This window comes from Coffea arabica, chromosome 11e, assembly GCF_036785885.1.
Source record: "Coffea arabica cultivar ET-39 chromosome 11e, Coffea Arabica ET-39 HiFi, whole genome shotgun sequence".
Lineage (NCBI taxonomy): Eukaryota > Viridiplantae > Streptophyta > Magnoliopsida > Gentianales > Rubiaceae > Coffea > Coffea arabica.
This window is the reverse complement of record NC_092331.1, coordinates 55573656-55597382: the sequence shown is the minus strand read 5'-3', so window position 1 is coordinate 55597382 and position 23727 is coordinate 55573656. Positions and strand designations below refer to the sequence as shown.

The 23727-nt window shown below is 38.2% G+C and overlaps 6 protein-coding genes across 6 annotated transcripts; 4 read left to right on the top strand and 2 right to left on the bottom strand.

Moving 5' to 3' along the window:
• Positions 1–177: 177 nt before the first annotated feature.
• On the top strand, positions 178–4268 carry LOC113717684 (putative late blight resistance protein homolog R1A-3). The gene is made up of 2 exons (XM_027242469.2): positions 178–449; positions 944–4268. The coding sequence occupies exon 2, from the start codon at positions 1091–1093 to the stop codon at positions 4142–4144; it is 3054 nt and encodes a 1017-aa protein (XP_027098270.1). The 5' UTR covers positions 178–449; positions 944–1090; the 3' UTR covers positions 4145–4268.
• A 3085-nt stretch (positions 4269–7353) lies between these two features.
• LOC113717861 (putative late blight resistance protein homolog R1A-3) lies at positions 7354–10788 on the top strand. The gene has a single exon (XM_027242699.2). The coding sequence runs from the start codon at positions 7691–7693 to the stop codon at positions 10709–10711; it is 3021 nt and encodes a 1006-aa protein (XP_027098500.2). The 5' UTR covers positions 7354–7690; the 3' UTR covers positions 10712–10788.
• Positions 10789–11212: 424 nt separating this feature from the next.
• LOC113718570 (COBRA-like protein 7) lies at positions 11213–14202 on the top strand. Its single transcript, XM_027243466.2, has 2 exons — positions 11213–12156; positions 12647–14202. The coding sequence occupies exons 1-2, from the start codon at positions 11598–11600 to the stop codon at positions 14068–14070; spliced, it is 1983 nt and encodes a 660-aa protein (XP_027099267.1). The 5' UTR covers positions 11213–11597; the 3' UTR covers positions 14071–14202.
• A 539-nt stretch (positions 14203–14741) lies between these two features.
• Positions 14742–15833, top strand: LOC113718569 (putative fasciclin-like arabinogalactan protein 20). The gene has a single exon (XM_027243465.1). It carries the CDS (start codon positions 14742–14744, stop codon positions 15831–15833), a length of 1092 nt encoding a protein of 363 aa, XP_027099266.1.
• Positions 15834–16724: 891 nt separating this feature from the next.
• On the bottom strand, positions 16725–17204 carry LOC113718568 (NAC domain-containing protein 66). Its single transcript, XM_027243464.1, has one exon. It carries the CDS (start codon positions 17202–17204, stop codon positions 16725–16727), a length of 480 nt encoding a protein of 159 aa, XP_027099265.1.
• Positions 17205–20050: 2846 nt separating this feature from the next.
• Positions 20051–21588, bottom strand: LOC113717924 (probable ribose-5-phosphate isomerase 1). The gene has a single exon (XM_027242772.2). The coding sequence runs from the start codon at positions 21082–21084 to the stop codon at positions 20257–20259; it is 828 nt and encodes a 275-aa protein (XP_027098573.1). The 5' UTR covers positions 21085–21588; the 3' UTR covers positions 20051–20256.
• Positions 21589–23727: the final 2139 nt, after the last annotated feature.

The window sequence follows — 23727 nt, the reverse complement described above, 5'->3', positions numbered from 1 at the left end:
AACAGACCCAATATTTCAAATAATACTCTATCCAAATAAATCGTGATTTCATCTTAATCTCGTCAAAAAGTTGACTACGAATGGTAAAGTGTTATAAGTGTCCAAGTTCAGGGGGACAAAGTGTAATTAGCCCTCAAATAAATTTCGGCAAGTGGTTTTTTTTTTTTTTTTTAATAGCAAGTGGTTTTACTGGTTCCCATCACAAAGCAACGGTCAAAAGGCTGGATTAAGTGATGAAGCCTTCTCCTTCAAGTGAAGCTGCAAAGTGACCTGCAACTTTTGGTGGATATTTTAGTGATCTGTAGAAGAGAAAAGTTGCACCCCAAGACAATAATCAATGAACATATAAAATAGGTTTATCACAATTATCCATGGCAGCTCATTGCAATTATTCAAGCTTACTCTCCAAATTGATCTGCTTTCACTGAGGTTGTTTGCACCGTAGCCAGGTAAACTAACTTCTTTCTCAACATTATATTCTTGATTATATGTTTTATTGCTTTTGTTTTGTTTGTGAATAGAATTTCTTGATTATGAATTCAACATCAATTGTGCAAACTGTTACTTTTATTAATCAGTGAGAAAAGAAGACACAGATCTCTTTTCCTTGTTTTAATCACTTGCAAACATGCATATTCTTGAAGATTTAAAACAGACATGTTTATCCTTTTATACGTTTCCTATTAAAGTTCTCCTAGATCATCTGCTGCACAATTATCCCGTACCTGGCAACGTTTTGTCTACATACCAAAAAACTAAACTATAGCTATTCAAGGGAATCCTCAAATAATCTGAAGGACGTATAAAGACAGCGATGGCTTGCTGGAGTTACCTTTTTTCTTTTTGGGGTTCTTGATTGATTTTATACTCTTTACTATGTCTTGATTGATCTAGTACACATCCGTAATGTACGATGGTACTTTCTTTATCGGTTGGAGAGCAGGAAAGAACCAAAGCTTCCTTAGCATGAAGGATGACAACGACTTTACAGCCGCTTAACTGTGACTTCGGACACAAACAGCGGAAAGTGGCTTTCTTTTCTCCTTCCCCTTGATCAGCTTTCTAAATAAGTGATTTCCGGAGATTTAGGATGGCTCATGCTGCTGTTACTTGTCTCATCGAAACGATAGAGCGTCTAGCGTGCTTCACTTGTCTTGCTTTTGAAATTGATCATTTGCAATTCCAGCTTAATAAAAGCGTTGCAGGGACAACAGAACAGATCACGAACTATGCAGAAGGATTTCGTAGACGTTTACCGCAGACATTGGACTTGCATTTTGAACATTCTCGAGATTGTGCTTTGATGTATGCACATGATGGGCGAATAAAAAAGCTTATCAATAGATTCCAGAGAAAACTTGGAAGTCCTTTAGAATGGAATCAAATAGGTGACTATGTATCTTCAGAGTCTAAGCTACTTGTTTGTGATAGTATAACGTCTTGTTCTATAAGTAAGCCTGCATTTAGATCCATAAAACTGAAACAAGTGATATCTAGGGAATTCTTTGAAAGACCGCCTGGCAAAATAATATTTCTTGGCAAGTTTTTAAATGAATTCTTGCAGAACTGTCTAAAGGATGCTGCAACTGTCTGCAATGACCCAAAAAAGTTGGAATGTCTGGAAGGACGTATCGTGGATGTGGCTTATAGTACACAAGATGTGATTGAAGACTTCATGTTCAATACTTCTATTGAGTCAAAGGTAATGAACTATGTCATCTGTTTCTTGAACTCTGATCCCAGATCATTTGCGGAGAGGCTCAGTTTTAAGTCAGAGGTGCAGCATATTTTTGACAAGAAGTATGGCATACATCAATGTTTACAGCAGACACTTGTAAGCATTGATTCCATTGGGAGAGAACTTGGAAATATCTATGTTGATCCTCTCACAAGTGAAAATGAGCAACTAGGAGGTGCATCGGTGAATGATTCCTTTTCACCTAACCCAAATCAGAGAAATGAGGTGGTAGGCCTTGATGATGATTGTCAATCAATTTTTGATAGACTCATAACTGTACCATCTCGATTAGAAATAGTTGCAATTGTGGGGATGGGAGGCATCGGTAAAACAACTCTTGCAAGAAGAGTTTTTGATGACCTTTCTACTGTTTACAACTTTCATGTTCGTGCCTGGGCAACAGTTTCTCAAGTTTTTCGATTGAGAGATGTGCTGCTAGCGCTTCTGTGCTCTACTACTCATGTCACTGATGAAATATACAGGAAGACTAATGAGGAACTAGCTCAGGACCTGTATAGAAGTTTAAAGGGTAAGAGATATCTTATTGTAATGGATGATATATGGAATACCCTGGCTTGGGATGATGTCAAATTATGCTTTCCAGATGATGAAAATGCAAGTCGCGTTTTAGTGACAACTCGACTTTCTGAAGTGGCTCATTGTGTGAATCCCAACTCTACTCCTCACTTGATGAATCTCCTGGATTTAGATAACAGCTGGAAGCTACTCCACGGAATGGTGTTTGGGAAAAAAAGTTGCCCTCTTGACTTGGTTGATATTGGGAAAACGATTGCCAGAAAATGCCAGGGACTACCTCTTGCAATCATTGTTATTGCTGGTCTTCTCTCTCGAATCAGGAGAACAAGTGATTGCTGGAAGAGTATTGCAGATAATGTAAGTTCCGCTGTAAATACTGATTCAGAACAGTGCATAGAAATTCTTGCTTTGAGTTACAACTACTTACCTCATCACCTGAAAGCTTGCTTCCTTTATATGGGAGCTTTCCCTGAAGATGGTGAGATTGAAGTTAAGAAATTGATACGCTTGTGGGTTGCCGAGGGCTTCTTGGATAAACAATTACCAAGACTTGCTGAACGAGCGGCTGCTGTTTTAAGTGATCGAGAAGCAATTGCAGAGAATTTCTTGGAAGATCTTATTGGCAGAAACCTAGTTTTGGTTGCAAAGAGGAGCTTCAGTGGGAGAAACAAAACATGTCGTATCCATGATCTCTTGCGAGAGTTATGCTTGAGAGAAGCTCAAAGAGAAAACTTTATGTGTTTGATAAAAAGGGACATCCATTGCCTTCCTGCAGGAATAAATAGACAACGGCGCATTAGTTTCCACTCAGAATTTTGTGGTGATCTGCGATCTGTTCCTGCAATTCCACATGTCCGGTCCTTTCTAATGTTTAGTCTTGGTTTAGGCTTTCCAGCTGATATCTTCTTGCTTCAATTGGGCTTCAAGTTGTTGAGAGTACTAGACATAATCTTTTTGCGTTCTGAACATTTCCCCACTCAAATACTAAAGTTGGTTCATTTGAGGTACCTTGCACTCACTGCTACCTATGAGCTTCCAGCATCAATATCGAAACTTTGTAATCTTCAAACTCTAATCATTCATGGTCCATGGATCCTGAGTGAAAATGGGGAAAGCCCAACAATATTTTTTGAATACTGGAATATGCCATGGCTGAGGCATCTTGGATTCACTGTTACTTGTTCTTTGTGTATTCCTCCTATTCCAGAGAACAACTATCCCTATCCATTGGCTCCAATCCTCCAAACACTATCCACAATAAGGCTTACTAGTTGCACCAGGGAAGTTTTTCGAAGTATGCCATATCTTAGGAGGCTTGCAATCTGTGAAACTAAAGAAGACCACAATACCAATGAAACCTCAAAATACCTCAGCAGTCTAGTCCACTTGCCTTTACTTGAAGCATTGAAATGTTCCTTTTACAGAGACGCCAAACCATGGAGAACGTTACCTTGGGATGCTTTTCCATCCAATCTCAGGAAATTGACTTTAAGTTGGAGCTATCTTCCCTGGGAGGACATGACCAATATTTCCAGGTTGCCAAAACTTGAGGTGCTCAAGTTGAGAAATTATGCTTTCCTTGGACCAGAGTGGGAACCACCTGAAGATGGATTTTTGCATCTGAAGCAGCTGCTGATTGAGAACAGTGATTTAGTGCAGTGGAATGCCTCCACCATTCACTTTCCAAGCCTTGATCACCTAGTTTTGGTTGCTTGTAGGTTCCTCGAGGAGATCCCTGTCGAAATAGGGGAAATTCCTACCCTGCGGCTATTGGAGTTGCACAACTGTAGTAAATCTGCTGAGATTTCTGCTAAAGAAATTGGAGAACAAGTTGAAGGCCTTCAAGTTATTATCAGAAGTGATCTGTAAATAAGACACATTCTTAAATATTTAATACGATTTTCATTTTAAATTGCATAATTGCACTTATCAGTGTGTCTAAACTCTAACGCATTGGCATATTATGTATGAGCAAGCTTCTGCTCTTTCCCAACACCACCTCCCACTTTTCTTGGAATACCTTATACCGCTCCTATAGGCTACTGATATCGGACTGTTCCTATGACAGGCTCTACTCTCGGCAGTAATGAAGTTATTCAGTCTCTTGAGTCATAATATTGTAATGTTTCCACCGATTGTTGATTTTCTTGGTTCATTTTTTACCATCATTTTCTATCTTGATCAATCGAGCACGCATCAAACATTTTAAGTTGCTTCTTTGATGATCAGCAAATAAGAGGAGCACAAGCAAAGTCAATCTTCTTTCTCGCATCTACATTACATTTCAGTCTGATCTCGTTGATTTCAGTTTTTCTCTCCAGGCGTATTGAATAACAGACATCATGACTTTGTTCACTCAACTAACCTTTTCCTGAACAAGCGCTCGATCAACCATCAAAAATCCATACGTCTGATCATTCAAGCAGTTGTTACCTAAGAATAACACTGATGTTCTTCCCAGAGGCTTTTTGAAACACACAGAAAGGTTAGAAAAGTTGTCGGTCGGGTTCCCCAATTAGCCATACCGTCACATACTACAGTGGGAGGGTTCGTAGCATCATGCTGGATTCCAACATTGGAGAGCACTTTCTGTGGAAGGAAAGTTAAAGAAATGAGTGAGAGAGTTAAACAAGCATGGAACAAGGAGGTTCATATCTTTTAGAAGCCTGATTAAGGGCATGTTGCATAAGGCTTGTTAATAAGGACTGCACTAGGACTGAGATTTGTGCATTGCTCCATCAAGACAACATGGAACCTGAGGCAAGGGCATAGTTTCTTTTAACTAATTAATAAAGATCAAAGCTACTCCCCTAATTACCAAATGATTATGAGTTAGAAGCTCAGGTTCTTTATTATAATTACTTAAACATGAATGAACTGAATAACAATATCAAAGCATTATTCAGTTAACTCGTCTAAACCTTAAAGGTACCAGCATATGAGATGAAAGTTTTAACCTGGTTGGAACTGAGTTAGTAATAAGTTTTTGATCACTGGATATCATTTCTCCAATCTTTTGTCTATTTGAACCAAATTGAGATTCAAATCTATTGATTTTCCTGGCAACATTAACTTCTATCATTATCTGCACTCTTTAGTCCAGGGCATGTGATAATGCCAGAATATCAACAACTATGAATAAATTGTCAACATTGCACCTCTCAAGTTAAACTAGATGACAACACTCATGCAAAATTTGGGATAGGTAATGTTGGGATATTGAGAAAAGTTGTTGGGGTATTAAAGTTTATGCTCTTTTCATTTGTCTTTGTCCAGTGTTCAAAATGCAAAAGGCTTGAGCTTTGTGCTGCCTATCCGCCAAGTTCTCTTTAGTTTGAAATTGATGATGAAATATTCCTAAGAAATCCCAGGTCCTTGCATACCCAGATGTTCGTTGGAGGTAAACCCTTTTGTTTCATCTTTGATAAAATTTCTATTATTCACCCAAAAATGGTTGAGATGTCAATTTGCTGATTAACTCTTTCAAAATTGAAACAAGATGATTACTTTCTTTATCACCACTCTTGCACTTCCTACTATCTGTGATAAGCAGTTGCATATTAGAAAATTACAATTCTTTTCTGTGTATCAGGGCTTGTGCTTTTCCCTGTTGATTTAGAGATTTTAAGGACTTGCAACCCTCAAGTTCAAATTTGGCTTGAGATAAAGGTTAGTTGTCTTTGGAGATGTAAGCTAATTCTGGTAATACATTGGATGAAGGAAATGCCATGAACCTTTTTTTTTTTTTTTCAAAAGAACATATTAGACACTGAAATTTAATTGATATTACAAAAATTTTGGTCCTTTTCTAAGATGATATGTTTCAGTGTAGTTTTGTCTTTTGTCACGTTGACTGGAGAAGCCTTTTTGTTATCCGTAGTGTAGTTTCTGTGGCCTGTAGAAAAAGGACTTGGCCTATTGGTGCCCTCTAGGTCTGGGTGGAGGAGGACTGAGGAGATTTCTCTCAACCTCTTGGGAAATTTCCTTGTTGAGCTGTTAATTTACAGCCTCCCGGACTTCATATTCACCATGTTTTTATTTACATTTCTCCGGCATAAACATGGCCACGGTTTTATAACCGCTGGTCCCAGTTTAAAAATAGCCGGTTTCGATTCTTCTATAATGTGAAACTTAAACCGATCCTTATAGGGACGGTCACGGTTACAATTCTTAAACCTTCGATCCGATTACATTTTCAATTTCTTCCAATTACGATTTCAATTATTTTAGTTATGTTTAAAGACTTATTATTATAAAATTAATTCTAAGAAAATATTACAACGAATGTCAAGAAAGAAAGAAAGAAAGAACTTTATTGTTTTATTATGTGTAAGGAAAAGAAAAAATAATGCAAATTTGATGAAAAGATATCTCATTGTTGATTAAATTAGATTCGTCTTGAATTTAAATTAGTCATGGGTATAGAGTTACTATGGAATCGAATAATGGATTGTTGGATTAGGATTGGAGCTGTTGGTATTATATGCTAACTATTGATATTGAACTTCAAACTGGTCAAATATATTTAGGTAATAAATGTTTTTTTAGACGGTTTGAACGGGTCTTAAACCGTCGATTCGCTTCCGCTTCAAGTTTAGAATTCAAGTAAAACTGAATTCGAACCTTTAATCACCATTATCATTCCGATTCCAAAAATTCGGTTTCGGTTTCGATTTAACAAACTATCGAGACGGCTATGATAATGGATTGTTGGATTAGGATTAGAGCTATTAGTATTATATGCTAACTATTGATATTGAACTCTAAACTGGTCAAATATATTTAGGTAGTAAATATTTTTTTAAATGATTTGATCGGATCTTAAATCCTCAGTTTCAATTCCAGTTCAAGTTCAGAATTCAGGTGAAACTGAATTCGATACTTTAATCACCGTTATGATTCCGATTCCAAAAATTCGGTTTCGATTTCGGTTAACAAACCGTCAAGACGGCTATGATCCGATTTTGGTTCAAATCTGACCGGGGCCACCCTGCTCCAGCATGTACCCTCAAGTATTTCCAGCTGTTGAGGTCATGTTTAGTTAGTCCTGTTTACCAGAAGATAAAAAAACAAAGGGTCACACTCAGTCCCCCGCGTGCTGCTATAGGTGGACTAATACTAATTTGTGGCCAAAGTAGTAGATTCCATCTTTCAGCTAGAGAAATTCTGGGACTTAGGTGGCTTTCTCAGAAGTTCAATTTGTTAATCCTGTCCTATTTTAATCCACAGTAAATGACTTACTGGAATTAAACCCTGCTCAAATGCTCGTCTTGTTTCTTGTTTATTGAATTTTTTTTTCGCCCTGATACACATTAATATGGTAGATTGCTGCTTTGTTGATCAGCTGGAAGGAAGGAAAGAAGGCTTGATTTTTTCCCTTCTCATATTTTGGGTATTCTAAATAAGTGATAGCCGATGGCTTATGCTGCTGTTACTTGTCTTATTGAGACACTAGAGCATCTGCTGCGTTCCCCTTCTCTAATTTTTGGAATTAAGAGTTTGCAGATCGAGATTGATGAGCGTACTGCTAGAAGAATGAAGAGATTGCAGCTGACAATGGGTAAACGCCCTGCACGAATAAAATCAGCAGAAGCTTCAGTGCCTCCCGGTGCCTTAACAGCGTTCTGGAATATGACAAAAGAGATGCTGACCATCAACCATACTTCACTCTGGAAATATCTATCCATATTTTCTTTGTATCCTGAAGCAGGGCCAGTGAAAAGGTTTTTTAATAGGTTTGGGAGAGTACTTGGGTTTACTGAGCTACGTCTGATGCATGGTGAATCCTTACATTCTGAAAGGAAATCTAAACGCTTTTTCCTGGTAAGCAAGTCTCAATTTTTTTCCTGTAGATTGATCACAAAAATAGTACTTCTTTGTGAGCATCTTATGTTCTTATTGGCTGCTCTGGAGGATTCTACGCGTACTTGCAATGACCATGAATTGTTGAAACATCTGGAAGGACGCCTTATTGATTTGGCTCATAGAACAGAGGATTTTATTGAAGAATCTATGTTTGATAGTTCAGTTGAGACAAAGATGTTGAACTTTATCATTTATGTGTTTCAAGTTGATTGTAACATTTTAGTAGGTAGGGTTGATTTTGCGGCAGAGGTTCAAAAAATTTGTGACAAGAAGTATGGCATACACCATTGTTTGCAGCAGACGGTGGAAGATATTGTTGACATTAGAGAGGAGATGAGAAAGATCAACGATACACTGGTAAATGGAAACCTGAAATTAGGAGATACTTTGAATGATGATTCACCTCAAAGTCCTCCAGCTCAGAAGAATGAGGCGGTTGGCCTAGATGATGATTTGATGTTAATGTCAGAGAGACTCTCAAGAGTACCATCTAGACTAGAGGTTGTCACAATTGTTGGGATGGGTGGCATTGGTAAAACAACTCTTGCTAGGAAGATATTTGATGACCCTTCAACCATTTGTAATTTTCATGCTTGTGCCTGGGTCCAGGTGTCACAGGTTTATAGACTAAGGAATTTGTTGCTAGGGCTATTAAAATGTGTTACCCAGCTCAAAGATGAAAATTGTGCAAAGAGCAATGAGGAACTAGCTGAAGACCTGTATAGAAGTCTGAAGGGTAAGAGATATCTTATTGTCATTGATGATGTTTGGAGTACTAGGACTTGGGATGATGTCAAAAGAATTTTTCCAGATGACAAAAATGCGAGTAGAATAGTATTGACTACTCGGGTTGGAGAAGTGGCTGATTATGTGAACTCTAAAAGTGCTTCTCATCGTATGCGCCTTCTAGACATAGATCAAAGTTGGGACCTGTTGCAAAAGAAGGTTTTTGGAAGCCAAAGTTGCAATCTTGAATTCGTGGATATTGGAAAAGAAATAGCCAGAAAGTGCCAGGGTTTACCTTTAGCAATAGTCGTTGTAGCTGGTCTTCTTTCCAAAATCAGGAGAACACGTGATTGCTGGGAGGGTATTGCCGGTAGTGTAAGCTCACTTGTAAGTAGTGGTCCAGAACAGTGCTTGGAAATACTGGCTTTAAGCTATAATCACTTGCCTCAGCACCTGAAAGCTTGCTTCCTCTATATGGGAGCGTTCCCAGAAGACAGTGAGATTGAAGTTGAGAAATTGATTGCTCTATGGGTTGCTGAAGGCTTCTTGGATAAGAAGGATTCCCTTAGTGCAGAAAGGGTTGCTGAAGATTATTTGGAGGATCTTATTGACAGAAGTTTAGTTCTGATAGGAAAGAGGAGATTCAATGGGAAAGTCAAAACATGCTACCTCCATGATCTCCTTCGAGAGTTGTGCTTGAGAGAAGCTCAGAAAGAAAAGTTTCTATTCGTGATAGATAGACGAGCTCAAAGTTTCCTTTCTGGTATAAAGAATCAACGTCGTCTCAGCATCCACTTGGACTTTCATGCTGATTTGCAACTTATTCCTTCTGTTACACTAGTCAGATCTTTTTTGTGTTTCAGTTTGGGCTCTTCCTTTGTGCCGATGTTTATCTCAAGCTTCAAATTGCTCAGAGTATTGGACATAATTTTCCTTTCTTCCAAGTATTTCCCACTTGAAATACTAGACCTTGTTCACTTGAGATACCTGGCGCTTACTGCTACTTATGAGCTTCCAGCATCAATATCTAAACTCAGGAGCCTTCAGACCCTTGTTATCCATGGTCCCTGGATCAACAGAAATCAGGGAGAAAGCCCAACTCTGTTATTTGAATACTGGATAATGCCATGGTTAAGGCATCTGCATATCAGCATGCCCTGTTATTTGAGTAATCCTTTTGATCCATCTCGCTGTCCCTTGGCTCCACGATACCTACAGACACTGTCCACGATAAGGTTTGCTAGTTGCACAAGTGATGTTTTTCTGGTAATGCCTTATCTTAGGAAACTTGGAATTTGTGAAACCAAAGAAGATTTCATTACTGATATGTCCTGCAGATGGCTCAAAAATCTTGCCAACTTGCAGTACCTTGAAGCATTGAAGTGTTCCTTCTATAAACAAAATGCAGAAGCACCTAGAATTTTGCGTCCAAGCGTTCTCCATTTCCCTTTGACTCTCAAGAAATTAACTTTAAGTTGGAGCTACTTGCCATGGAAAGATATTGCATGTATTGCCATGTTGCCTAACCTTGAAGTGCTCAAACTGAAAAATTATGCTTTCCAAGGACCAGATTGGGAGCCAACTGAAGAGGCATTTTGTCGGCTAAAGCACTTTCTAATTGACAGCACCAATCTAGAGAACTGGGAAGCCTCGAGCGATAACTTTCCCTGCCTTGAGCACCTAGTCTTGCGGGGTTGCAAGTTCCTAAAGGGAATCCCAGCTGGAATTGAGGAAATTAATACTCTTCAGAGATTTGAGTTGCATTACTGTAGTGAATCTGCTGAGATATCTGCTAAAGGTATTGAAGTTGAAGGTCTTGATGTTGTTATCAAAAGTGAAATGTAAGTTATGAATGTATGTAACAGTGTATCTAAACCAATCTCAAGAGCCTTGATCTCTTGTTTTATGATCCCTTTAGAAAACCATTTCTTCGATATCTATACGTAACAATGACAGCGATCTATATTTTAAAAACGCCCGAAAATTTTTTATAGAATCTCGTAGATAGAATAATTGTGCTCAATTCTTATTCTGTGCCCTTAATCTTTTCGTTAAACAGTTATTTTTCTTTATTAAACTTAATATTGTAGATAAGTTGGCCCAAAAGTAAAAGAAAAAGGGTTCTCTATGCATGCCATATCATCAACATCCATCTTTAGCATATGGGAATTAATTTGCTATATGGGACAGAAGCCGTCCAAAGAGACTACCTATCTTTGGTTGTCCCAACTTCCAGTTCAACACCAGTTCACTCCTTGCAGGCTAGTGACATTCGAAAGTAATTTCCAATTAGCATTATTCTAAAGAGAAAATTGGGATATGACAAAGCAATCCCAAAATATAAATAAACAAGGAACAAATTTTAAAGAACAGGTGAAGATGGAAGAATTCAAGGAGTAGAATCAGACAAAGTCAAGAAGGCAGATAAAAAGGACAAGTTCCTCTCTTGCTGTGGCTTGCCTCAGCTAACCAGCCTCACCATTAGAAGAACTACTCAATGCCGGCTTACCGCAACATGCATTTAAAATACATCAATATCAAATGTCCCAAGAAACTTCAAACATCATTTTCGATGCACGTAATATTACTGCTAGTATACTAATACTAATCCAAGTCCGAACACATTTCATCTTCATCAGAAGAAACAAAATCTCCTTCTTTCTTCTTCTTCTTCTTGTTCTGCTATTCTTAAGTTTGTCTGCACATTTATGTTCACCTAAAGTATCCTAGCATGGCCAAAATTTTCAGTTTCTTGAATCACATAATACTGCCGCTACTGATAATAATCACAATTTCACTTCCAACCTCAATTTCTCAGCTTCAGGAGCCTACAAACACCCCAAATGGTGTCTGCAATGGAGTAGTGATACAATATAATTATGACACGGGCTATCAAATCCCACCAACCCTTTTGCCAGGTGCCCCCGATAAACAGCCCTACAGGTTTGAATCCACCTTAACAGTTCTCAATGCTGGGTTTGAAGAGCTCAAGAATTGGAAGGTTTTCGTGGGATTTCAGCATAATGAATACTTGTACTCGGCCTCTGAGGCTGTGCTTGATGATGGTACTTCTTTACCGGGTAATGTCAGCCAGGGTGCAGTTTTTTCAGGGTCTCCGGTGACTGACCTCAAGACATCTGTGGAGACTGCTGGAGACCTTAATCAGATGATGGCTCGGGTAGAATTGGTAGGTACACAGTTTGGTGTTGCACCTCCTAATGCTCCCCTGCCTTCTAATCTTAGTCTTGCTAATGATGGCTACTTGTGCTCCGGTTCTAACATGCCACAAGGTAATAAAATCTCTCTGTGCATGTACTGTTCTGCAACTACTGTATCAAGACATCCTTTAATCAGTTAAATATAGCTTCAATTTGTCGATAACGAAGTATTGTTCTAAGAGCTCCTGTTTGCTACTAGAGAATTGCAAGTTATCAGGTTCACAAATTTGCAAGAATCTTCCGGCAAAGTGATCTTGGTATTCCATTTGGTCCTTGTATGAATCCTGGATAGCATAGGAAACAGAGGTTGTAAGGGGAATTATTGGGAAAAGTTAAATTAGAGCAGAGGATTGAACAGGTCCAGACTGTTTAATTTTGTAGATAAACACACAAAGAAGATTTTTTGATTTTTTGAAATTTCTGGTGACAAAATGACAAAAAGTAATTCAGTATAAGCTTCCCTAGCAAACTTTCTGGATTCCAGCCTGCATCTATATTATGTAGCCTTTTCCCTGGCATATTGTCCTTGTTTCTTGATAGCTAACCTGTTTGGTGAATGCAGGAGTCAATTTGACACAAGTCTGCTGCATCAGAGACTTAAACGCAAGATCCAACATCACTACAGAACAGGAGTCACCCCTCCAATCTGGTGATATAAGCATAATGTACGATGTGACGAGTGCTTACGAAACAAATTACTGGGCACAAGTCACAATCTCCAATGAGAACCCCATTAGCAGACTAGATTATTGGAAGTTAACTTGGGAATGGATGAGGGAAGAATTTATCTATCAAATGAAAGGCACTTATCCAACTGTTCTTGATACAAAAGAATGCTTTTTTGGTGCACAGGGAGAGTACTACAAAGACCTTGATTTTTCGATTGCTGTGACTTGTGAAAGACGGCCAACAATCATTGATCTCCCTCCTGACAGAACAAATGATACTAAACTTGGTATGATACCCTTTTGTTGTCGAAATGGATCACTCCTGCCACCAACATTGGATCCGACTAGGTCGAAATCAGCGTTTGTAATGCAAGTTTACAAAATGAAGCCAGACTTGAATAGGACTCAGATATATCCTCCCATGAACTGGAAGATTAATGGCACATCTGGCCCTGAATATCAATGTGGACAGCCGGTTCGAGTGAGCTCGAGCTTTTTCCCAAATCCTCAAGGGCTAAGTTCCGACGTATCAGCAGTTGCTAGTTGGCAAATAGTATGCAACATTTCGCAAGCACAAACGCCCCAGAAGAAGCCAAATTGTTGCGTATCATTTTCCTCATTTTTCAATGATTCTGTCGTTCCATGCAACACTTGCGCCTGTGGCTGCAACCTGAATCCAAGCAATATGTGCAATGCCACTGCACCAGCTCTTCTTCTACCTCCTGATGCACTTCTAGTCCCATTTGACAACCGAACTAAGAAAGCCATTGAATTCAGTAAACTAAAGCACCGCCATTTGCCCAATCCTCTGCCCTGTGGAGATAACTGTGGAGTCAGCATTAACTGGCACTTGCTTTCAGATTTTGAAGATGGCTGGACTGCAAGAATTACGCTCTTCAACTGGGGAGACACAAGCATTGCTGATTGGTCTGCTGCAGTGGAACTGGATAAAGCTATGCCTGGCTTTGAGGCAGTCTATTCATTTAATGGAACTATTATTCCTGATTCTAACAATACTCTATTTTTATATGGCCATCCAGGCTTAAACTACCTTGTTGCAGAAACGGAAGCACGCAAACCAAGGAAAGATCCCCCAATTCCTGGCTCGCAGCAGTCTGTGATATTATTTACAAAGAAAAAGACACCCGGAATTAATGTGCCTCGTGGTGACGGATTTCCCAGTAAAGTTTACTTCAATGGGGAGGAGTGCTCTCTCCCTACAAGGCTTCCAATTAGCTTCACTCACCGTTTGTCAGCAGCATCCGCTAGTATCACCATCCTTCTGAGTCTGTTTGTTCTTATGGCTGTGTTACAGTAGCTGTTGGAGGCCTAGCTTTTCTTTCATTATTTTATATCTTTTGTTACTACATCACTCACAAAGCTAGTATCACCAAAACTTTCAGATTTCTGTTTCCAATTGAAGAGCCATGATTTGCAGTTATAGTGTTAACTAGGAAGGAACAGAGGACCTTGAAATAACAGAAAGATCAGCTCATGAGCAAAATTGGATGGGTAGCTACATTAATGCTCGAAGCTGCAGTATGTTACATCCGTTTTGAACAAAGAAGGACAAAACAGAAACAAAAGTATTTACAAAACATTGAATTGTTCTATCATTAGTAACGCATGCAAAAAGACCATTTTTTTTTCCAAAAACAAAGGCATTAAAAGAAAAATAATATCCAAGATAACTACTTCTAAAACTCATTTCAAAAAAAAGAAAAAAAAAATCAAATTATTACATAAACGGATAGTACTTTTGCCAGAAGAGAATGAGTTGCATTGGTAACTAATCAGAAAAGGGGAAAAAAAAAGACACTCTGTAACTAACAATTAACACAGCCAGCCAATACGCATTCGTCACGTGTCCATAAAAAATCATTTTCCCGCCAAATCTTCATCAGCTGCGGGAAAGAGCAAGAATCTTGCACTTTGTTACCCCTTTTAACTTTTAAGGCGCAGTTGCACACACTCACACAGTCGAGCAAAATGGCTTCCTTTGTTGTTTTCCTCTCTCTCTTCACTCTCTTCTCCCTTTTCTCCCTCACCCAACTCCAATCCCCGGCGCCATCAACCTCCCCACCACCGCCGCCGCCGCCACAGTCCCTTTTGAATGCAGCCGAGACCCTTTCCAATTCGGGCTACAATGCCATGTCCCTCACCCTGAATCTCCTCCTTGATCAACCCCATTCCATCAGCTTCCCATCTTCTCTCACCATTTTCACTCCCCCGGATTCAGCGTTTGCCGCTGCCGGCCAGCCTTCACTTTCCCTGCTCCTCCTCCATTTCTCGCCACTTTCTCTTTCCCTCCAATCACTAAGTTCTCTGCCCTTTTCTTCACCCATCCCAACCCTGTCAAAAACCCATGCTTCCATCTTCATCACCACCTCATCTGAAAACCCCACCAAAATTTCCATCAACAACGTTGAGATTTCCGGCTCACCCGTCTATGATGATGGCTCTGTTGTGGTTTTTGCAGTGGACAATTTCTTTGAGCCTAATTTCACTCTTCCCGCTCCTCAGTCGGTCATAAACCTCAACCCAGAATGCGTGGAATTCAGTCCTTTTTCACGGTATGAGGAGGCATCAGGGGTCCTACAATCACGGGGTTATTCAATTTTTGCCACTTTTCTGGACTTGCAATTGATGGGGTTCGTGAATTCCCATAAAATCCCTTCTGTGAATGGGATGAAACTGACAGTTTTTGCCCCCCTGGATGAGGCTTTGATTGGGGATACTGGGAATTTTCTCCAGTATTCTTCCATATTCTTGAGGCATCTGTTGCCATGTAAGCTTAACTGGAACGAGCTCAATGGAATTGCAAATGAGACTGTTTTCAGAAACTATGTTGAGGAGCTTAGCATGAAAATCGAAAAGTCTGGTGATCGAGTAATGATTAATGGTGTTGAGATTGCTGCTCCAGGATTATACGAGAATGAAGGGATTGCAATTCATGGGGTGAGGGAGATAATACCAGTACTGGATAGTACAGATGAGGATGCTGCAGAGACAACTTTCATGAAACTTGAGAAGAAAAAAGTTGACGGAAATTGTCCTGCCCCTGATCGTGGTGAATTCTGAGCTCTCTGTTTTTTGGTTTCTTCTTGTCGATAGTACATTGAGGAGGATAGGAGTTGAAAGATAGCCATAGACTGACTTTTGTATTCCATTGTTACTCTGATTGTCCACTGTCACTTGATTGATTTTTTTCCCTTGAACTTCGATGAAAATTGGAGAGCTCATACTGTAAAAGTTGAAAGGATTAATCATGATATGAAAAGGGAATCTTTTGGTTAGTGTTTTCTTGTTGAATTTTTGGTGTTGTTTTGTCTTTAGACAAGTAAATTTTTTAATGAAATTCTGGTTGATCTGTATTTGAACGGAATTTTGTGATCTCTTTTGTTTCTTGTGGTGGATGGTGTGGAATATGAAGAACATCCCTTGATATTGATGAATAAAATCGCTTGACAATATATAAATTGAAGAACATAAGATTCTTCTTGTAGGTCCGATCCCTTGCTAATTGTGAATATATGCAATCTAAAGAACATAAAACCATAACAAGTCCTTATTACTACTGTATTCATGTTTGCAATGCATAGGACTATCTAGCAGCAAGAAATAAAAAATATTGATCCATAGAGTGCTGGTGATGTAACATTGACCAGCTACAAGCAGAAGACATGAATAGTAAGTAGTAAAAGTAAGGTGTAACCTTAGGAAATATCAATGTTCAAAACAAGATGGGGAATGGATTAATCCCCTGTGCTATTAATGCACTTTTTGTATAGAAATGAGGGGCCTTTGCTCCAAAATGTAAAGTTTATTGAGATCAATACAACTGTTATGAGAACAAAATTAGTTACAGCAATAATACGTGCATTATCTACTTCTTTTGCTCCCATCTTTCTTGATAACAGGAGATTTAACCTTAGTGACTTTAGAACCATCCCTAATTATCCTACAAATCACTTAATCAGTATTGTGGATGCTGCTACCTATCCCATTCAAGCAAGCACCAGCAAAAGCATACTCATGCATTATCCATCTACCCTTCTTTACCTCTGAACCCGAATGGAGAACATAGCTTAACATCTTCCTTTTCCCAATTTGCTCACCAGTGATCATGTCCTGAATTGTAGTAATCTTAGCTTCTCCATCCCATGTCCCGGAACCAGCCGTTCTCGCGGCCTTCTTGGCACTCAATTTGTTTAACTCAGTAAACACGTAGACCATTCTTTTGTTACCATTGCTCCCATTATCATCAAAAAGTTCCCGCTGAAGATCATCATCGCTGAAAACATTCCACGGTGAGGCACCTTCCCCGTAGAGCTTCTTTTCCTTGACCTGATCATATTGGAACCGCGGGTTGGTAACTTTGTCACGGAGGAGGTAAAGTAGTTCTTCCTCTGAGGGCCTGAAACGGCAACCTATTGCGTAGTCTTCCACCATGTTAAAAGTACAATAGATGACTTTTTTGGCCAATGTAGTGCTATTAATTCTTCATCAAGAATGCTTTTTTCTGTAATAATATAGACAGGGAATTTGCTAAACATCTAAAGATGAATAACGAGAAGAACAAGAGGAATTGAATGCAGATAGTAGTGTTTGTATGGTGATGTCTATTTGCAATTTGCTTGAGCCGAAAGGGTTAACATTTAAACTGATAAAAGGGATCAAGATTAGGGATGGCAACGGGGCGGGGTTGCGGCGGGGGACCCCTCCCCCATCCCCCGCCCCGTCCCCCGTCCCCCGCCTCCCACTCCCCCCGCCCCGCCCCCGCCCCGCCCGCTTCCCCCGCGGGGTTAATAAAATTTTCCCCGCTGGGTTAATAAAATTTTATTATTATTAAATTTTAATAAATAATCAAGTACTAAAATATCAACACATCATCAAGTTATTATTCATTTTAATTTTACAATTAAAACTCATAAACACAATCAAACAAAAGTTATTTGAATACAATCTAAAATGATGAAATAAATACAACTAAAATAGTTAAGTTTTCACTTTTGGTACAAATACAATCACTAATTCATTATTGTGTTTGTGCTTTTTTTTTGAGAAAAAAGTGTTATTCTATTAAGTGTAATTAGAAATTTAGTATAAATGTATTAGTAAATTTAGTATAACTAATTAATAAATTCTATTAGTAGACATATCTAATTATTCGTATAATTGATAATATCAATTATATTACATACACTAATATACATTATATAATACATCTAACTAATAATATTATTATCATAAGTTTATAACTAATTAAATTACATATTATATATAATTATATATATATAATTTTTTTTTTGCCGGTGGCGGGGCGGGGGGATGGGGCGGGGGTATACTCCCCCGCCCCGTTTCTAAACGGGGGGAAAAAATTCCCCTCCGCCCCGAGAGCCCCCCGCGGGCACCCGCCCCATTGCCATCCCTAATCAAGATGTTACCAGGACGTAATTATATGGAAACTTTCCCAGAGTCGTGGAGTTTTGGCTTTATTATATCATAAAGTCCAGAGTTTCCTAAAGCCATGGCATTTAAGGAATTAGTTAGTTTCCTACGACCATGTAGCTTAGGATTTTGAAATCTTCTGGGAATTAGAATGGTTCTTGACTCGGTTATATCATAGAATCAAATATCACAGCAGAGCTCAAAAGGGCTACAGGCAGCACATCAACAATATAAACTTTAAGCTCTAGTTAATTATACCTATATTGACTTCATTGTCTGAATTAATTTTTTAATTGTATGAATTTTTGAATGATTAATTGTCAGGAACCTTTCTTTGAATTTAACTAGACAATTGAGAGATTTTAATGTTTTAAATTAACTTCTATTATAGATGCAAGCAAAGCTAAATTCAGCTTTATGACATATTACATTTTTGTTTCTTCATGCACGATCCAGCCACCTTCTACAGATCACTGTGTGTTTTCTGCTAGTTAGTAATAGAAATGAGACTGAACAAATTTGAGAAGTGTCATGGGCAGACAAGCTCAACACAAACAATACTTCATAACTTCCTCCAAGCCCATGGCTGAGGAGTGTATAAAGAGATCAAACAAGCTTGAAAAGTACCTTGAAAAACTACCACAGCACTGGTGCTTCATATGTCTTAACATCTTCAGTTGCTCACAGAAAATACAAAATGTCAAAGAAACTATCCTTTAAGGCAGTAGTGCTGGATCCAGTAAAAACAAACATAAACACTGGAACTGGGTATTTCAACTGCTGCTAGATTGCTGTCAAATAGCAAGTTGGCATAATAGCATCTATCTGTCAATGCATCAGCCTTTACCCCAACACAGTGTCAATTTACAACTGCACTTGCATCTATTCCACAGAATTTTGGTGGAAAAAAAGACATGCTTCCATGACCTAATTAATCACATGTTGCCTCAAATGCTAAATCATGTAAGGATGCAGATTGCTATTGACAATCAATTAAGGAGAGAGACATGCAATAGCAACACTTCAATAGAAATTCCATCTAAGATTCCTGTGTGTCACTTGTCTTGTAAAATCTTCAAAATAATGCTACAAGCTATATAGAAACAAAAATCCAACAGGCAAGGTTAGTCATTGACAAATGCACTCTACCAGAACAATATATCATCTTCATGATATGATTTATGGTTCGACTCAACCAAAAGCAAACATTGCCAACTAAGGTTTTCTGAGACAAGACTGTACCAATTTAAGGAACACAGATGAGTTTAAACATGACTGAAGGACCACAATACATAATTATTGAGATCCAGTGTGTAAGGGGACATGCACTGCAACAAAAAGAACATACAACAATAACAAAAAAATACAAACTACTGAAGGTTAAACACGAGTAACTGACAAAACATCTAACATCAAGAAAACCACGACACAACTACAAACAACTATGTAAGAGATCGTTTCCAAATTATTTTCAATTAAAAAATACTTCCTCAACAATGTATTCATATTAGATGCACTATATTCACTTTCAAATTATTACCAATTTCATGAGCCTGTCACTACAACAGAGCCATCTCATTGAAGTACTCAAAAGGAAACTGTTTAATGCAAAATAATCTAATACTCCTTGGGTCTGTCAATACTCAACTTGGTTTCTCCATCCACAAGTTTGGGCTTAGTTAATTGAGTGTTATTCAAATCTAGAGAAAAATTCAGTTCGAAAGCACCACTGCAACCATTGAGGACATCTAACAATTGAATAGTTCAGGCACCTGAATTCTACTTCTACAACCAAAGCCAAAAACATAAAAGAATCAAGCACCAAAGATCAACTGAAAACAACGACATTCTCAATCAGAAAAATGTGGATTCATTAACTTTAATGTCTTAAGAATTGATACAGGAGCAGTGATAAAACTCCCACTTCTACATTAATAAATTTAACCATCAAAAGTTCCCCCAATTCAATCAAGACGTGATATCCCGACCGCCCTACATATCCTAATGTGTCAGCTAAAAGCTAAAATCTGGAAAACTACCTCCAGCTTTGACTTCAAGTTAATTTATTCCTCACAGTTACCCCAAGCTCACCAGCAACAATCAGAGTAGTAGCCATATCAAGAAACATCCCATGCTCAACAACACCAGCAAGCCTCAAAATTGCATCACTGGCAGCCTTCAAATCACCAATATCCTTCTTGAAATACAAATCAATAATATAATTGCCGTTATCAGTTACAAAAGGGTTTTCAGTTCCAGGAAACATCCTCAGCTTTCCAATGCAACCAGCTTCCATGAACAACATTTCAAGCCTTTTAAGAGTAAATTTCCAACAAAATGGGACAATCTCAACAGGCATAGCTAATCCACTCCCACCAATGTGGTTCACAAGCTTGGATTCATCAACAATAACAATAAACTTCTTACTCGCAGTTTCCACCATTTTTTCCCTCAGCAATGAACCTCCCCTTCCCTTAACCAAATTCATATCCGGGTCAACTTCGTCTGCACCATCAATGGCCATATCAATGATAGGATGAGTATCAAGATCAGATAAAGGAATACCTAAGGAAACAGCCTGGTCCCTGGTCATATTCGAGGTGGGAATCCCAACAATGTTCTTCAATTTCCCCAATTTCATCAGCTCTGCAATTCGATCCACCGCATGTTTGGCGGTAGAGCCTGTCCCAAGGCCTAAAACCATGCCTGATTGGACAAACTCAACAGCCTTATAGGCTGCAATCTTCTTGAGCTCATCTTGGGTCAAATTATTAACCGGAGACCGAGCCGAGGACGATGATTGGGTTGACACCACCAACGGTGGCTCAACGGATTTTCGTGCGCTCTTGGAACTCAAATAATGTGGATAGGCAATTGCCATGATATGGGTTAGGTCTAAAACCTGGGAAAAAATGGAAAAAAAAAAATTGGATTTTTCTCCCTTTTTGTGGTTTATAGGGCGTGGGATAATGAATGGTTGGCTATAACATGTTAAAGGAATAGAGAGAAATAAGGGGCGAAGGCTAGTACTTGTTAGGGTTTGATGTGAAGAAGAAAGGGGAAAATCATGTGGGGTATATATAAAGACGGGATTTTTGGGTTGGGGAAAAAAATCAGGTATTTATTCTTTTCAATTATCTAAGTATGATTTTTGGTTGGGAAAAAATGAAAGATGGGATTTTGTGTATCGTGAATAAATGACAAAAGGGTCAAATGGAAATCTAACTATCTTCTATGGAGAGATTTTGTGTGGGAAGGGGATAGAATGTGGACAGGAGAGGACGAGGAGAAGGAAGAAAGGAGAGGTGCAAGTGGAATGGGAGAACGGGGCGGGCTGGGCGGCACTTATAGGCACGGGGATGGGGGTTTCAAGGGAAATTGGAGGGTGGCGACACTGGGGAAAGAAACGCGGGGGAATGGATTTGGATTTTGGACTTTTTGGAGGAGTCTTAAGGAGTGGGGTCGGAGAATCCTCGAAACAATAACATAGAATCCAGCATGGGAGATACGTGGGGGGTACAGGCGTACAGCAGCCTAGCCAAGTTTCGGCCTCAATTTTAAAAAGGCAAAGACTTGGATAAATTCGACAATGATCCAAATTGTGGCATATTTATCCCAATTTTTAAAGTTTTAATGGCTTAAAAATCACTTAATGAGATAGTGTGACATAATTTGGCTCATTGAATTTTTTAATACCGTCTTTGGAAAATAGGGAAAACGGACAAAGAATTTGGTTAGTTATGCAAACTTCTTTATGTAAAATTTGCTAGGAATATGTAGATTAGAAATTGTGATTTTGTGATTTTTTTTCCTTAGTCTATTACTAATTTATGGCCTTATCACACATCTTCAATTGCGTAGTAATTAATATCATTTTTCTGTTATTAACATATCAAAAAGATTTAGATGGTTGTGGGATGTTTTCTATTATATTCACTCACATAATACTTTACGCATTTGTGATCAATCATAGTTGATTTTGGATAAGATTCAATTAGATATAGGTTTTAAGAAAAAAACAACAATAAACTTATATTTTAGAAAAAATATTATATATAATTTTAGGAAATTATTAATTTATTATATGAATGGGACCAAAGAACTATATAAAGTTTTCAAAAAAATTATTATCTTAGAAGAAAATGTTGCTTATTCTTTTTTTTTTTTTTTTGGTAATAAAAATCTTGCACATTCTTTGGACTGCATGGAGGAGACGGTTTTCAAATTTCAAGGTCCAATGGATATTGGATTCTTCTTGGTCAAATTTTCTTGTTGCTCAAGAGTAAGTTGTTTGCCAAAGTAATCAACTAGTATATAGCATCCAATTAAGGGTGGTTAATCATATTTAAGTTAAACAGCTATCAGCATTTAGTTCATTTGGACCAGTTTTTCAAAAACAAGTTTCTCAAATACAATATTACAATAATACATAAACAATACCAACTCAAAAAAAAGTTTTTCATATACACTGTTATAGTAAAATATTTCAAAAACACACCTAAAAACAGTTAATCCAAATAGAGCTGATATATCTAACACAATACTAATAACTAATCCCTATGCTTTTGGTATAATGAGGGGTGATAACTGATAAGTTGATAAAATGTATCATTCTTTCTGGCCTAATCACAAAGCCTTCACTCCAGGCATAGGCAGACCAATATTTCACTAAAACGGTTTTAAGTTTAATAGATGATGAATTTTTTGTTTAATTTCTGCTTAACATACATGTTTTCAGGAAGTCTGATCAGGATTCAGGACTTAATCAAATCACCATGACTAGTCAAATTACACCATGACTTTCAAAGAAGACATGGCCTAATCCTAACGGATCCCCCTTGACAAGACAAAAATGAGAACGACCAGAAAAAACCTGTTTGACTGCCGTTGGTGATTGGACGAATAAAATTAGCCAACTGAACCAATAATGGAAGCCTCAACTTGGTTCCCATAGCCACCCTAGAAGAAGGAGAAGAAGAAAAGCAAAAGCACCTTCAAAAGGTCTTCCAACTTCCAACGGTGGCAGCTGGACCCTTTTGGTCTTTCCTCAAGTAGAAAGCTTATTCCTCCTGCCAAAAGCAAGACACGTTTTCTAGCTTTTCTCAGCTCATTCCTCCGAGCAGAAGCACCTTCAAAGCTCATTCATCCAAACACACACACACACAGTGAAAGTTAGAATAATTAAAAATTTGTTTCTTAGCTTTTCTTTTTTTGTATTTTTTTTTTTTTTTACAAATTGCATTCAGACCACATAAAAATATCTATTATTGAATTAGAGTTTAGAATATAGACAAAAAAAAAGAGAAAGATTTAAGCGAATCAAGTCTTGCTTTTCTGGCTAAGAGAGAATTTTATTTAAACAATACACACATAGCATAAGAGTAGTTTATTATATGTGGTTGTAAAGTTACTCTTTAGAAGTAACACAATGATGCTCTCCACGTTATGATGGTATATGATCAAATATTAAGTCACCCAGTAAAGTAGCTATTAACTAGTATCAAGGTTCATCTTTGTCTTCCAT